At 41.9% G+C, this 16,356-nt stretch overlaps 1 protein-coding gene across 1 annotated transcript; it reads right to left on the minus strand.

Annotated features, from left to right (window-relative positions):
- Positions 1-37: 37 nt before the first annotated feature.
- On the minus strand, positions 38-7,768 carry LOC123402249 (chaperone protein DnaJ). The gene is made up of 11 exons (XM_045096140.1): positions 7,373-7,768; positions 5,902-5,970; positions 4,493-4,585; positions 4,193-4,323; positions 3,520-3,715; positions 3,135-3,310; positions 2,644-2,773; positions 1,199-1,359; positions 1,015-1,094; positions 737-836; positions 38-433 (listed from the first exon to the last, which is right to left on the minus strand). The coding sequence occupies exons 1-11, from the start codon at positions 7,661-7,663 to the stop codon at positions 388-390; spliced, it is 1,473 nt and encodes a 490-aa protein (XP_044952075.1). The 5' UTR covers positions 7,664-7,768; the 3' UTR covers positions 38-387.
- Between the last annotated feature and the right edge of the window lie 8,588 nt (positions 7,769-16,356).

Consider the following 16,356-nt stretch of genomic DNA (forward strand, 5'->3'; position numbering starts at 1 on the left):
GCCCGTTTATTCTGAATTTCGAGCGACGAGAAGGATATTCACTTGCATAGCCTGATGTACCGGGATGCCCTACTGGGAAATTATATGTATTTACAAAGGATGTAAGCTTCATCGAGCTTGCTATCAGCGGCCGTGACTCGACGACTGTTACATGCTCTAGGAAATATGAGTGCGACTACAGCAAAATTCATGATTTACAAGGGTATCACAAAACAAAATAAAAACGGCGTCAATAAAATTAGTCAACACTAAACCTCTCCGTTGCTACTTCACAGCCCGTAAAAGATGCAACGGCTCGTCGAATCCGGATGAATTGAAGAATTGCAGATTGGATAACACCATAACTAGCGTTGAAGAGAATGCATTGTGCGGTAAATATTTACAGAGCTACAGGTTGTCCTTCAGCCACTTGGATGCCCCATTGACAATGGATCTGAAAGAATTCGACAAACTTGGTCAACATGGAAATGTGTTATATGTAAATGCAGGTTATTGCATAACCAAATCAATAAAAAATATCAGTATAATCATTAATAGGTTCAGTATAACGAAAACCATCGACACATCTTTTCAGACATGTAATAACAGAAGATCAATGGGAATGTACTGAAGGATAAATGGACGAGCATCAAGAAGGCTTAAGGATACTATACGACCCTCTGGCATTGATGACAAATAAACAAGAGCAAACACCCATCAGCAACTGAATCGTAACAAAGTCAAGGTTAGTATTTACCCAGCAAATTCAGAAAGTTTCTTCAACCAGTCACCCTCCCCATCATCAGGTTGATCTGATACTTCTGGAGCAGCACGGCTTCCATTCTCTTTATGTACAGCTGCAACACAGATGTGTGAGTATAGTTTCCCCTACAGAAGTACCATATTCCCTTATCAACTAGCACCGATAGGATGCAGCAATGATCCACTGGTAACGATCCAAAATGGAAATGAACTTCTCGTTGACGAGAGAGGGATAAAGGAAGGATCTAATCTATGCATATATAGAATGCTTACGTTTTGGCTTCACAGGTGCACGAGCAAAACCACCATTTTTCAACGATGCAAGTTCCTCAAGTAACTCCTTTTCGCGCCCACTGTATAGCAATAATTCAGAGAAATAAGGATCGAATGCTTATGTAGCTCTAGAGTACTAGTGTATACTTAATAAAAAGGCTCAAGAGGGGAAGTGTATTTTCACCTTATACGTTTGGGTATAGAGACCTTAACAGTGAATAGATGATCACCGCGTATAGATGGCCTATTCAACGACGGAACACCTTGCTTCGCTAGGACCAATACATCACCAGGTTGAGTGCCTGGAGGTATTCGAAGTTCACTACTTCCCTCAACAGTTCTGACCTGTTTGCAACAAAATTTCAAAAGGAATGACTACACAATACCATAATTTATTGTTTTTTAACGATATCAACAGCATAATTTAGACAGTAGGCAGTATACATGAAAGAACCATTACAATATTGCCATCAAACTTGAAACAAACATTCACCAACATGTCACTTTGCTCTGAACCATACATGGTTCAAGGAAGGCACAAAGACTAAAATCGGTTCAAGGAAGGCACAAAGACTAAAATCGGTTCAAGGAAAACAGATTTAACTAGGCCTTGAATAACAGCAGCTCTAGCATTGACCCTGGCTCAAGCCAACTTGGTTAACAAACCAAAACCATGGCCAGTGCAGACTTGCTTCCAGGCAAACGCGGTATCAAATTCGCTCAAAAAAATGTGGCACCAAGTCAAAGGTCAAAGTATCACCTCCTCTGGTTTCGGATTTAGCTTAGGTCGGTATAATGAGTTAATAACACACTAATGTGTGAAAAAACTTGCTTTCATTTTATTTACAATGATCTAAAGTTTAAGTGATTGAGTTAATTATCTTGACAGAACAAACAGGAAAGATTATAGCATTGAAATAAGAGCTGAACAGTCCAAGGCATAGTTAAGATTAGCATTAATATTAAAACACTATCAGTCCTTCTGTTGGATGATTATTGTGAGTCAGGCGGCTGTCAACTGATTTTTTCCGTTCCAAGGGAAATACGCCAAATACATGCAACAGCAACGTGGGTTGTGATCAACACTTACACCTCCACTTGAAATTTGGTGGTCACATCAAAACTGCAATAAAGCTATTTTACTTTAGTAAGGTCTAGATCTCATTTTTTGCTTGTTGGGTTGGTTCTAATCACCAGTTAAAAGGTAAAGTGAGAACTTCATACATTCAACCGAATATGTGCTTACTGAAGAAAAGCAATGGAATATTTCTGAAAGAAAATATCACAACTGAAGATCATGGAGAGAAGGAAACTCCTAAGGCCTCGTTTGGTTAAGGGGGATTTGGGAGGTTTTGGGAGGGAGGGATTTCAGGGGATTGGGTGAATCCCTTTCTTCCACCCAATCCTCTCAAATCCCCGGGGCTTTGCTTCCACTAGTCCCTCCAGGAGGGTTTTGAAACACATGGATAGGAAGGGATTGAAGGGGAACAGAGGGGATTGGGCTAAGCAAACCCCTCCTATCAAATGGACGCCCGAGGATTTGTGGGGTTTCTGGCCCTCCCGTGGATTTTCCTCTCTAAACCTCCCCAATCCCCCTTAACCAAATGAGGCCTAAAGAGAAAGATTTACCTTTTCAACAGTACCCAAAATAGCTTCAATGTAGCTTATCGACACAGTTGAATACAAGTTGATACCATCCCTTTTAATATCGGATGGCTCCTCTACATCAAGGCAAACAAAAAGATCTCCAGGAGGCCCTCTGTTTCCCACAAGAAAAAAGGGTTTCAGCACGGATTTATTTGGATATGCAATGAAGATATAAATACTTACAAAACAGAAAATGGGGAACGACAACAATTGCATGAAAGCTAAAGCAAGGCACATAACCAGCAAATAAATCTGAACATATGCAACATAGGTAGTTAATTCAAAACATATGCAACATAGGTAGTTAATTCAAAACATATGCAACATAGGCTACAAGTAAACTTAAGCATAGCGATCAGCAATACTATAGAAAAGATCCACAAAATTTTCAAGACCACAATGATCACTTGCGATTGTTTCAAAATGTTTGAGGAACGAATTATAAACTTTATATTTGATCTTGCTTTGCTTACCCTTTCGGTCCTGCATCACCTTCACCACGTACACGAAGAGTGCTACCTTTACTAACTCCTGGAGGGATTTTTACTTTGATCTCTTTTCTGATACGAACACGCCCCTCTCCAGAGCATTTCCTGCAATACTCTGAAATGACCTCACCCTCTCCTACACAAGTGGGGCAAATAGAAACCTACAAAATAAGAAAAAGGAAAAGCCCTAATGTAATAATCGCAAATTGCAGTAAATAATCAAATTGAACTAGACATGAAGGTAGAATCAGTATAACTCAGCACCAACTAGCATCAAACAAGGATGACAAGATAAATGGACAAACATGAGATCTGTCATGTTCCACATGATGCTAAATAAAGGGTTTAAACATTTATGCTCCATGGTTACCTGGGAGAAGAGACCAAATGGTGTCTGCTCGGTTCGCATGACTTGCCCTCGCCCACCACATGTGGAGCAGATTTTTGCCTTTGAGCCAGCCTTTGAACCAGAGCCGCTACAAGCATCACAAGTCTCCAAATGGGATAATATGATATCTTTTTCTGTTCCAAATATTGCCTCTGAGAACCCTAGAATCACATCATATCTGGTGGAATAAATCTGTGTAAGTCTAGAATTCACACCAGATTCATTCTTTATATATATGAAATGTTATAAATTGCAGCTACATAACAACTTTGTAGAAGAATCTGGTGGAACAGTGATATTGGTTTCTTTCCTCAAACTATCCCCGGCAACAAGCAATGTGCCAGCATCGCCAACCACAATATTTGTTGCATAACAAACATAAGACAACAAAGATACTATAATTTCATAATAGTGATAATATACATTGGTCTACAGGCAACCGCTTATTCCATGCAGTATTACAGCATAAATGCTTAAGTATTACTTTGACGCAAATAATGCCGGACCTAAAAAGTATGCAGTTGTGACGAAATTCGTGCAGATTAGTAAACATGATGACTACTATTCATTAACTTATTGTCTTAACAGATCTAGCGAGTCTTTTGAACAGCTGGGGTCTGAATATTATTTCACTTCAACCCTTCTTACAACAAACCTGATGTCTTCGCCCTGAGCAGCAGTGCTCCTTCTGCGTGTCCTAAATGCACTCTGGTCCATACCAGAAAAGCCACCACCACCACCCATGCTTGCTCCAAAGAATGTCTCAAACAGATCAAATGGATTCGACTGCACAGAGAAATGGGAAAGAATTCAAACCTTGTTTAAGCAGAAAAGGCATGCAGTAGTTACTTAAGTCTATTATTCTTAGAAGCCAAGGAACTCTAGTAACAGAAATATAATCAAATTTAAAGATACTGTGATGTAAATGCTAGAACAAAGAGTTGAAAAGCAGTACTGTATAAGCTCCAGCGTTGCCCCCAACCGCACTTTTAACCCCGGCTTCACCATATTGGTCATACAACGCCCTCTTCTTATCATCTGACAGAACCTGATGATAATGAGATTCAGTACACCAAAACATGGAATAAAAGACAAAAAGGGAATCAAAACGGCATGAATCATTGACGAAATCTAGTAAAGAGTGGAGCAAGACAAAGTAACTCATTACTCAGATAGACAATGCCATCCAAATTGATTCCTAAGTAGGTTGAAATGTAGCACACACACAGTACTTTGTACAATCCACACAAATTACTAAAATGTGTGAGTGGAGACAGAGACATTCCGTAGTTTCAGTGCCATGAAGCAATACATATTAGTAAGTTTGTGGATGCCATAGCTTAAGACCGAGAAGAAATATAACAGATAAGACACTTTCCACAAAAACCAATACTGCTAGTAGGGCTGCTAGTCTAGGTGAGCCAAAGAACTATACCCGCATAAACCTTGGTTCAGAGTATACCAACTTCTTAAAGAAAATTAGCTTGCAAGTCATATAGCCTAACCTGGACAAATTAACCTTGCCTAAGCGCCCAACTCACTATAGTAGTTCAGTCCTTCAAGGATATAATTCATGTTCCTAACCAAGGTTCTCAACATCACAAGGATCTTTGAATCCTATCTTCTTATGACAGTCAATATCCTATAATCTTACCAGGACGGCAAGTATCTCCAAAGCACATTGACAAAGTTCTGTGAAGAAGTCAGAGTTTTCACACCGTACCACATAGTTGGATGAAATACTTCCATTTTAACATGAATCAATAAGGGTAAGCTCAAGAAGCTACTCCACTAATTTACCTGACCAATCTTTATCTTTTATTTGAGACCGCGTATGTATAGAGTGGCGACAGACGACTGAGTAAAGAATAAAAACTCAACATGTTTCTAAGGTAGATAAAATGACTTTGCTGATAATGGTAAACTATTATCGAAAACATACAGTTTTGAGATATTTGGAATATGTCTGCTTTTATATCCTCTACCCTAAAGCTATGAAGTGCAAGTTTAGATGAAGGGGTTGATTTGCAACCACCCACTACTCCATTACTTAGAATAGTGCTTTAGGTTTTGTGCAAACTGCTCTCTGTGAGTGCCTCTGTTCGTAAATACATTTGATTTCTGGGTTGCAGAGTAAAAGCTAAAAGCCATCATTTGACACGTGGTAAGGTGATAATTCATAATTGAACTCTTAACAAAGAAAGCTAGTTATGAATCAAGACATTGAGGACCTGTTAGGAAGGGATGTTTTAGGTCCATTTTCACAATGGCCCATCCTTAACATATCCTCAGAACAGTCAGGAGTCAGAACAGCACAGAAACATATATGGAGCCAAAATATTTATAGGACCATGTAGTGCATACCTCATAGGCTGAACTTATCTCTTTGAACTTGTCGGTTGCTCCAGGTTCCTTATTGACATCAGGATGATACTACAAGGTAAAGACAGTAAGAAGAGAAACAGATTGTCAAAACTCAGTAGTTTTTAATGGAAGTTGAATCTAATGTATACATCATGTGTGAGAAACCTAGAAGTAGAGCAAAACCACGTCAGTTGGTGAACGTGATAAATTTCACACCAAATTTTAAATCATGAAACTCAACCGTGTCTATGTTCTAAATAAAGGTATGAGTGAAGATTTTTCAAACCTATCAAGGAGGGTGCTTTAGACCTGTTATAATCTAGGCCCAATACAAGATCATGTCCTAGTCCAAAATCAGACTTTTGTAGACTTCCAATGGTATTCCAGATTCCAGCACCCTTGCTCAGCCAGATTCAGGTGAAGCAGAAGGACCTTTGGGGATCTACCTTTATTCTCAACTCACGAGCATGTCATCTGATCCCCCTCCTATGCCCAAAGCCAACTCCAACGGACCCGAAAATAGCTATTGTAAATGGCACGTGGTTGAAGACAAAAATGTTAGACTGGATGTTAGGCCTTGCCCTAAAAGCATCAATACGTGATTCAGGCTCCTAGCGTGGCAGCAATTAGCAATGGTGCCCGTTATTTCTACATGGCAGGCTGATGCCATTGGGTAGGAGAGGAGAGTCAGACTTTCCAGTGTTAAACGTTACAGTGTCTGTCAACATTGCTGGAGCAGTGAGAAAAATTATAATGCTAGAAAGTTAATGAAACACCATGATACAGTCATGTGGATGTGACTGTGAAGATCTCACACAAAATTCCTCTAAATGGTGTCAGGACTCAACCTCTAGAAAACAATTACCTCTCATCTAAAAAAAATACAAAGCAGATGTCAGACCTAGTGGTGTTATTATCTGTACTAGTAAGGGATTTTCATGTATAAAAGCGAACCTCTGCAATACCAAAGATGCACAAAAATAGAAAGTAGGGAGTGATTATTGCGCCAAAATGCAAAGACCTTGCACATGCAAATCAAATCGAGCCAGCAAAGAGATTGGACCGAGTTACATTGTGAATTGCGGCTACAAAGTTGTAGAGGCTACTGATATGTTAGCATAACAAAAATGGGACTCAAACACTATTCACCATATCATCCAACATTCACCAACACTAATGTGGGTTGTTACAATTTACAGGAGGAGATGAGAAGCTGGTCTATTGTAGCAAGCAGAAAGATAACGGTGCTAGGGTTATATACAGTTCGGCAGGGCGTGTCTATCCACACTTCATCCAAACAGAACAGCGGCATCATGCGTGATGCAAGGAACTCCAATCAATTACTATGCGGCACTACTTTTGAATAGATAGACAGTATGACAGGCTTATGGGCACTAGTTTTAAACAGAGAGAGCTCGACAAAACGAGTTGAGATGTGGCTTAAGTGGGAGGGGGGCAAAGCGTCGAACACCTGGCGCGCGAGCTTCCGGTAGGCGGCCTTGATGTCCTTGATGGTCGCGGAGCGCTGCACGCCGAGCGTCGCGTAGTAGTCGGCGGCCGCCCGCACCACCAGGGCCCCGCCGCGCCGCCTCCGCCCGCGGTTCTTCCGCGGCGCCGCGCACGCGAGGGGGAGGCCGACGCCGACGCCGACGCTCCTGCCGGCGGGGGCGAAGTGGGACCCGCGAGGGCGGAAGGCGGCGGCGCGGGACGCGGGCGCCGGGGTGGAGGGCGCGAACGGGAGGGTGGAGAGCGCGAGCGCCATTAGGCGCGCTCCTACCGGCGAGTTTTCTGGAAGCTGCTGCTGTTTCGCCGCGGGGCGGGGGGCGTGTGCTGGGCGTTGGTCCGCGTCTCGGGTCGTGTTGAGCTGCAGTTGGGATGGGAGGGGAAGGGGACGATGCCCGAGTAGGGTGGGCCCACACCGTCAGTCTCCGATGGCATACATGGACAGTTTGTTTTTTGGGTTTTTATTATATACTCCCTCCGTTCCTAAATATAAGTCTTTTAAGCGATTTCAATAGGTGTCTACATACGGAGTAAAATGATTGAATCTACACTCTAAAGTATGTCTATATACATTCGTATGTAGTCTATTAGTGAAATCTCTACAAAGACTTATATTTAGGAACGAAGGGAGTATAATCTAGCAAAAGAGCTCGTGCGTTGTAACGGAAGAGAAAATAACACATGCTCTGAATGCAATATATTTTCACATGACATCACATTTGTGTTGCCGACGATGATTTTAGTGCTCACACAATGAAAACGCGTTTGAATATAGTCGCTCGAAATAAGATGAGAAATATGTTGTTTCTCCTCACGAGGTTTTTCAAAGGTGTGCATGTGTTGTTAACGATGTTTTCTTTCCTCTCAATTTAGTTTTAATTTAATGGATGTTTATTGCAATTCGTATCGTCGCCGGAAAGAGAGAGAAAAAAGGATCGTGCACTACAGATTAAGGTTGCATCAAAAATAATATTTAAGAAGTATTCAACAGCTAAAAATAACATCCTATTTAGATTCTACACTTTTTTTTAATTAAATTTCATATATAACATGTTAAAATCTGAGTTACGGTTTAAAAGATATGGATAATTTTATTTTAGATAAAATGTGGATTGATTAACTGAAAAGTTAGGTTTTTTTTGTTAAAATACGGAGGGCGTGTTGATTACCTGAAACACCAGGGGGTTTTTGAAAAAAATGCAAAAAATGATTCGTTTTCTAACTTAAATCCGGACTGCGGGTTGATTACCTAAAACATCAGGGGGTTTTCTGCAAAATGCAAAAAACAATTCGTTTTTTGATTTAAAAATGGACTGCGGGTTGAATACCGGAAAAGCGAGGGGTGTTTTTGGAAAAAACCGGCGACGTACGGCAGAAGCGCTGCGCGCTTTATTATTAGGGGAGATATACTTTCTGTGTGTGGAATTACTTGTCGTTAGATGTATCCGTTTGAGCGGCAAGTAATTTCAGACGGAGGGAGTATAAGTTTATAATTGGTTATGTCATACTGCTCAATTTTACCATTAGAAAATTTAACTACTTAAAAATGTCATTATTTTATTAAGTATGTGCTTAGAAATGTCACTCCACATTGTTGTTGTCTGGTTGAAGGTAGGGATGAAGTGACCAAAATATCCTAAGACCCCATTTGTCATCCCTTTCCTATAACATTGTGGGTTTTAGTTGTCAACACACGAATAATTAAATTAGAAGAAAAAGAAATATAGGCATACGAGGGTTTTAATCGCCCGCGCGTGAAGCTATCTATTTTAGCTTCTAATTTTATTCTTTGAGTACTAAAAGCTAAGACCCATAGGTTACACCGATAAGTAGGGTCCAAGGGTATTTTGGTCAGTTCATCCTAGTCAATGGCCTTTGACCAGACGAAAACGGTGTCGGGTGGCATTTTCTAGCACATACTTAACGAGATGATGGTATTTTTGAGTAGTTGAAACTTTTAATGACAAAATTGAGTAGTGTGACACAATCAATGGTAAAAACTGACTAAAAATAATGGATGCATGTATACCTGGAGCCACGTAGATTCATTTGAATTTCTATAAAAAAATTAAAAAAAAAGGATATTATTAGAAAATTTTGCTATGTTAATCCTTCGGTTTATAGGATTGAATCATGTAGGGAATTTTCCGAAAGATTTCTTTGTACTATATATTCCACAGAAATTTTAACATCCACTCCAACATCTTGAAATAATTCTTTGTTATCTCGTGATGTTATCAGATGAATCGAAAATCCTGACAACAATCATATGGTTCCCTATATATGAGTTGTGGGATTCATGTGAATAAAATGAGCCCTTAGGTCTTGTTTGATTGAGAGGGTTGTTAAATTAATTGTGGAGGATTCCAATTGTTGGAGAGAGAAAATAGGTGGGTTGTTTGATTCGTATGATTACATTCTACAAAGGATTCATTTGTAGTATTAGATTTCTTACAAACAAGTATCGTCTACTCTAACCTCTTGTGAAGAATTCTATGGTTAAAGGTGCACAATAAAACGTACTATATTCCCTTAGTGTTCCAAATGGCATGCCAATCTATTCCCATCTTCTTCTTTTTTATGTTTTAGAATCTATGCAAATCAAAGAAACCCCCCTCTGCCAACATGTACAATTGGTATGAGAAAATAACTAGTGAGCATAAAGGTCCATGGTAACCTTTCTGCTTGCGAGGGTCATTGCATGTAGCCATGCTTGTCGTGACCGATTTAGTGTAGTAGACGACTATCTTCACATGAGCTAGGAAGACACCATTATTGTTCATTGGAATTATAGGTCACACTAGCCACATGTCTATGAGGAAGAGATCGGTCATAGTTGAAAGAACATGACCAGGGGTATGCCTTGTGCTTTTCTATCCCGTATCTAAGATGAGTGCGTCAGACATCGCCTAGAAAGACACATGTATCCGCTAGATGCATCATCGCTACCGCACGGATCCCGAGTGCTAGAAGGCTGCCAACTGGTGAACAACTCATTTAAAAGGACACAGAACTAAAACCCACCATATGCTCGTCATTCCCTCCACGGCCAAATTTCGTGTTTTGACCTTTTTTTGAACTAAATCGACATTTAATCCTAGTTTGAAAAAAATCGGGATTTGACACTTTTACCTATCGTCATAGGCCGTGGCGTTAGCCTAGCACACCCTACTGTCGGAGACCCTGACGGTAGGCTGACGGAGGACGACGGTCGATGGACTATAGTTAGCCGCTGACATGGCAAAGGGCCTACCGCTACCCTGCCTGGTGGTAGGGTATCTACACCTACCGCCAGAAACCCTGGCGATAGGGTCCTCAGGTGGATAAGATGATTGGGTTTAGGGTTTAGCGTTTAGGGTCTTATCCAACCTAGGACCCTACCGCCAAGATCTCTGGCGGTAGGTGTAGATACCCTACCACCAGGCAGGGTGGCGGTAGGCCCTTTGCCACGTCAGCGGCTAACTGCTCACCGTCGTCCTTCGTCAGCCTATTGCCAGGGTCTTTGGTGATAGGGTTTGCTAGGATACCGTCACGATCTACGGCAATAGGTAAAAGGGTCAAATCCCGAAAAAAATCAAACTAGGATCAAATGTCGATTTAGTTTGCAAAAAAGTCAAACCACGAAATTTGGCCTCCCTCCACATGCTCGTCATTGATACCAGAACAAGCATTGTCAAGGCATAAATGGAGTGAATATGACTTATTATGACAAGAGACGGTCACCGCCTTGCCATCCTCACCAACCTTCCCCCAAGACCCCAAACCACCAGAGGTCATGGTCCACCACACCTCCAAAGGTCACGAATGCCACTAGAGCTACAACAAACTGACCTACACGCTAATGGGAGGGCACATCTATGGATTGCCTCCAAGGACCCTCGAGGGTTAGGGTTCTATATATCCAGGGAAACAACGATTAGTGATGATGGTTACTGGTTCGAGGTTAATAGATCCATGAAGCATTTGTTACAATGAAAGGAAGACATGATTGATACTCCTTCTGTCCCAAAATAACTGTCTTAACTTTATACTAGCTCTAGTATAAATTTATATTAATCTTAAGACACTTATTTTGAGACGGGGGAGTACTTAGCTACTCTCATGTTTGGAAACCACACTTTAAAAGTTGTGGAGAAATCTAGAAATAATGTAGCTGACATATAAGAGAGAACATATAATCTTCCACCACACACAAATAGTAAAACTCAAATATATCACTTTTTCATCATTGTTCCCCCTCCATTTGTAAATGAAAACATATAATTATACCCTTGATGTTAGTGTTCAATCCATAAATTTTGCGCAAATCCTCTTTTTTGTTGCCGAATTTGATGCGATGTGTCTCTTTTTTTGCGGCAAGAACTTCCACTCTATTAATCAACTATAATGGTAGTACAAAGAATACTAAAATTAATAGAAATTACAACTAGATTCATGCACCATCTAGCAATGGTTGCAAGCACTGAAGTGAGCGAGTTGAAGGTGTGTCGCCGTCATAACTCCTTCATCCCGAGTTGAAGGCAGGTCGCCGTCATAACTCCTTCCTCGTTGAAGCTCCACAAACATTATTATAGTAGACAGTCGAAAAGTCATCGTGCTAAGGCCGAGAAGACCAGCGCACATGAACAACATTTATCGTTGATACGTAGATCGAAAAGATAAACTTGTAGACACACAACGAATACGAACAAAGACTACATCCAAACAGATCCATCAAAGACCAGCACATGTCGTATTCCATGAGATTCGACGAGGCACTATGCCAATTTGTAACAATGATTTTTCAGTCCATAAAATGAATATTTTTGGATATATAAGGACACAAATACCCGGTATAAGTTTTCAATCTAAATATTAATTTAGATGGTATTACTGGCAGTCAAATTGAATGGTTGTTTGAAAGCAGTATATGTTTATTTGTGAACAAGAACAATGTAAAATAGGATTTTGCTCCAAATAGAAACGCATATATAAAAAGTTATAAACATACAATGTGCGACTAGGATTTTGCTCTAAATACGTTGATTCTAATACAATGGAAAAGAAAAAAAATGTGACTCGTGGCGTACCGTGCCTACCGTTCTTGTACCTGTAAGAAATGAAAAGGAATGGAATGAACTATTCTTTCATTGATCATCATCACAGATATTTATACAGAGATTCCCGTCTCTTGGGAATGTCGGTTACAAGGAATAGACGCGTATAGGAGGCGTCGATACGAGAAAAGCTGCCTCTTTGGAAGGAAGAGGCGTCTCTACAAGGGAAATGCGTTCGTACGGATAGACACGTCCGTACAACACTTTGGGCACACAATAACTGCCTAAGGCAATTGTAATCTAATTCTAACACTCCCCCTTGCACAAAGCTATGTTTTGTATCTTTTGTATAATCTTGAAAGTACTCCATGTAGTTTTGATGATCTCTGAAGTTGGTAATCTCTCCTCCAAAACCCTGTGAGAAAATATGAAGAGAGTAGTGTGTAGGATATGTTGTTAAAACTCCTTTAAACCCAGTGGGAAAATAAGGAGAAAAAGATGCAAAATATATTGATTAAAAGAGCCGGAGTCGGGTAGATCCCAGGCGCCGTGACAGTTCCGGTATGAGAATGTATGGCAGTCCCATCCAGATTATGATGACATGGTTGGCCGGATTTGGCGCTCAGGTCCGGGCCAACAGGGTCTGGGGGGTGCTGCTTGATGCATTGACAACAGTTCAGACTCACCTCGGCTCCTGGGGGCAGAGAGAGTTTGGGAATTTGGTGAAGAAAGTGCGCAAGATTTAGCAACACCTTGAAAGGCTTAGGCATGCCTCACTGGGACGTGGTCCAATAGTGAAGGAGAAAATAGTGGCGGAACAGCTGCGAGAAGCACTTTGACAGGAAGAGGTTTGGATTAAGCAGCGATCCCATGTCACCTGGCTGAAGGAGGGCGATCAAAACACGAGCTACTTCCAAGCACAGGCGGCTCATCGGAAGTGCATCAATCGCATAACTTCGCTGCAACACGGCGATGGGCACTTCTGTACTGATCCGGCAGAAATAAAACATGAGATTTTTTATTTTTATCAAGGACTGTATCAATCCCAAGAGTACAATCCAATGGATGAATTGTTAAACTGTGTTCAACCCCGAGTGTCGGAGGCAATGAACTTTATTCTCGAGAAGGACTTTGTGGCAGAGGAAGTTCAGAAAGCTCTCTTTGAGATGGCTCCATCAAAAGCACCGGGAGTGGACGGTTTCACGGCTGGTTTCTTCCAGCGACACTGGAATGTTGTTGGTGAAGATGTGATAGCGGCAGTTCTTGGTCTCCTTAATGGAGCTGAAATGCCAGTTGGGCTGAATGATATTGCAATCACACTGATTCCCAAGGTAACACACCCTCAGAAGATTTCTCAGTATAGACTGATATCTCTTTGCCCGGTGCTCTACAAGATTGCTTCCAAGGCGATTGCAAATAGAGCGCGCGGGATACTGGACGAAGTTATTAGCGAAGAACAGAGTGCTTTTGTCCCAGGCTGGTTAATGACGGATAATATCCTTGTTTCTTACGAGACGATACATGCAATCAAATGCAGAAAACGTGGCAACAATCCCTGTTGTGCTATCAAGCTTGATATGCTTAAGGCATATGATTGGGTGGAATGGCATTATCTCGAGGCAATGTTAACTAAACTAGGCTTCAAAGATCGTTTTGTTAGGCTGATCATGAACTGTGTTACTTCAGTACGGTTCACTATAAAGGTAAATGGAGAGCTATTGCCTTTCTTCAATCCAACAAGAGGGCTGCGACAAGGATGCCCCCTGCCCCCGTACCTTTTTCTCATTTGTGCTCAGGGGCTCTCATCGTTGCTGAACTTTTATAATGGAGCACCATTGAACAGAGGCATCCGGGTTAGTATTCATGCACCTTGGGTTAATCACCTGCTTTTTGCTGATGATAGTTTGATTTTCCTAAGAGCAAACACCCAAAGTACTGCGAGGCTGAACGATATTCTCCGCATCTATGCTGACTGCTCGGGTCAAGCAGTCAATAAGGAGAAGAGCTCGATTTATTTTAGTGCAAACACAGAACAAACGCTCCACGAGAATCTGAAGCTTGAGCTGGGGATCACAGTGGAAGCAATCTCGGAGCGATATCTTGGACTGCCCACGGCAATCGGCAAGATCACGAGTGGGACTTTCATGCATATCAACGAATGTATTCGCGACAAGGTCCGGGGTTGGTCAGAGCGTAATCTTGCTTGTGCTGGACGACAGGTTTTACTGAAATCCATCGCTCAAGCAATTCCGACTTTCAGTATGAGTTGTTTTCAACTTACTAAACAGGTGTGCACGGGGATCACTTCGTGTATGGCCAAATATTGGTGGGAAATCTCTGTTGACAAACGATCGCTGCACTGGCTTTCTTGGGACAAATTGGCGACCCTAAGATTAAAGGAGGCATGGGATTCAAGGACCTACACCTGTTCAATCTAGCCATGCTAGGCAAGCAGGGTTGGAGACTCCTTACGCATCCTACGTCGCTTTGTTCCCGAGTTCTCAAAGGAAAAAAATTCCCTACTTCGGATTTTCTCCAAGCTACGTTACCGGCAAGGGCGTCAGTGACCTGGAAAGCAATTATGGTAGGTCAAGAAGCTTTGGAGATGGGTTTGGTTCACCGCATTGGTGATGGAGCTACTACTTCGATCTGGGATGATCCATGGATCCCAAACATCGCAGCTCTGAAACCTACAGGTCGATTGGGCAATGCACCTCTTGAGCTTGTCTCAGACTTAATTGATCCCTACAACAATTCTTGGAACATAGACTTGGTTCGTCAATCTTTCTTTCACCATGAAGCTGAAGCCATTCTTAATATCCTTTTGAGCCAATCTGGTGGGGAGGATAGCCTAGCATAGGCTTTAGAGAAATCAGGAATCTACACTGTTAAATCAGTGTATCGTTCTCTTGTGACCCGCAACGAGCTACGCTCAATAGGGGAAGGGACGATCACAGAATCTTCATCGGCAAATAAACGGCTGTGGACTGATCTCTGGAAGCTCAAAGTGCTGCCCAAGGTTAGAGTATTCTGGTGGGGAGTGCTCCTGGGGATCCTACCAGACTCAATGACCTTGCAATATCGGCATATTAAACCACGCGACATGTGTGAAATATGTCGCTCTTCGGGGGAAAATCTGAAGCACGCTTTGGTGGCGTGTGTTCATGCAAAAACCTTTTGGATGGCACCCAGGGAAAGGTTTGATTTTCATCTCCCAAATTTGCACCCGCTTACTTGGGTGCAAGATATTTTGCTAGACCCCATGTTTACTGCATACAATAGGTGCTTGGTGATTTCTATCATGCATGATATTTGGTCTTCGAGGAACAGATGGACCCATGATCGAGATGGTTACGATTCAGTGCAGGCGATCGAATGGGTACACGAAACCCTCGTTGTTCTAGAGCTTCCTAGGGCAAGATCAGTGCCTGGAGCTCATCTATGGCGGCCACCGGAGGCAGGATGGATCAAAATCAACACCGATGGATCAGTCATCCCAGACGCTCTCTCGGGAGGGGCTGGTGGCGTCGCCCGCTCTCATCTCGCTTTCCTTGGAGCATGGAGTAAACCCGTGCCAGGCATCTCCCATCCCTTCGTTGCCGAGCTACTATCCTTCCGTGAGGGGGTGATTTTTGCACAGCTACGGGGTTACTCACATGTGATAATGGAAGTTGATAGTCTGGAGCTTGTCAACTTATGGAATTCGCGACACAATTCTCGTTCTATTGCGGCGTCTATCTGAAACGAAGTGGAGGATATTACCCTTAGTTTTACTAGTTTAGTGCCCGTGCGTTGCCACGGAACAACAAAATTACTGTCCCTATCATTGTTGTTGGTTATCAAATTCGATTCAATCTACCAGATTGTCTTGACGCTACACTTAACCCCTTATCTTTCGTTGTCGTTGGTCAATGAG

Source organism: Hordeum vulgare, chromosome 6H (genome assembly GCF_904849725.1).
Source record: "Hordeum vulgare subsp. vulgare chromosome 6H, MorexV3_pseudomolecules_assembly, whole genome shotgun sequence".
Lineage (NCBI taxonomy): Eukaryota > Viridiplantae > Streptophyta > Magnoliopsida > Poales > Poaceae > Hordeum > Hordeum vulgare.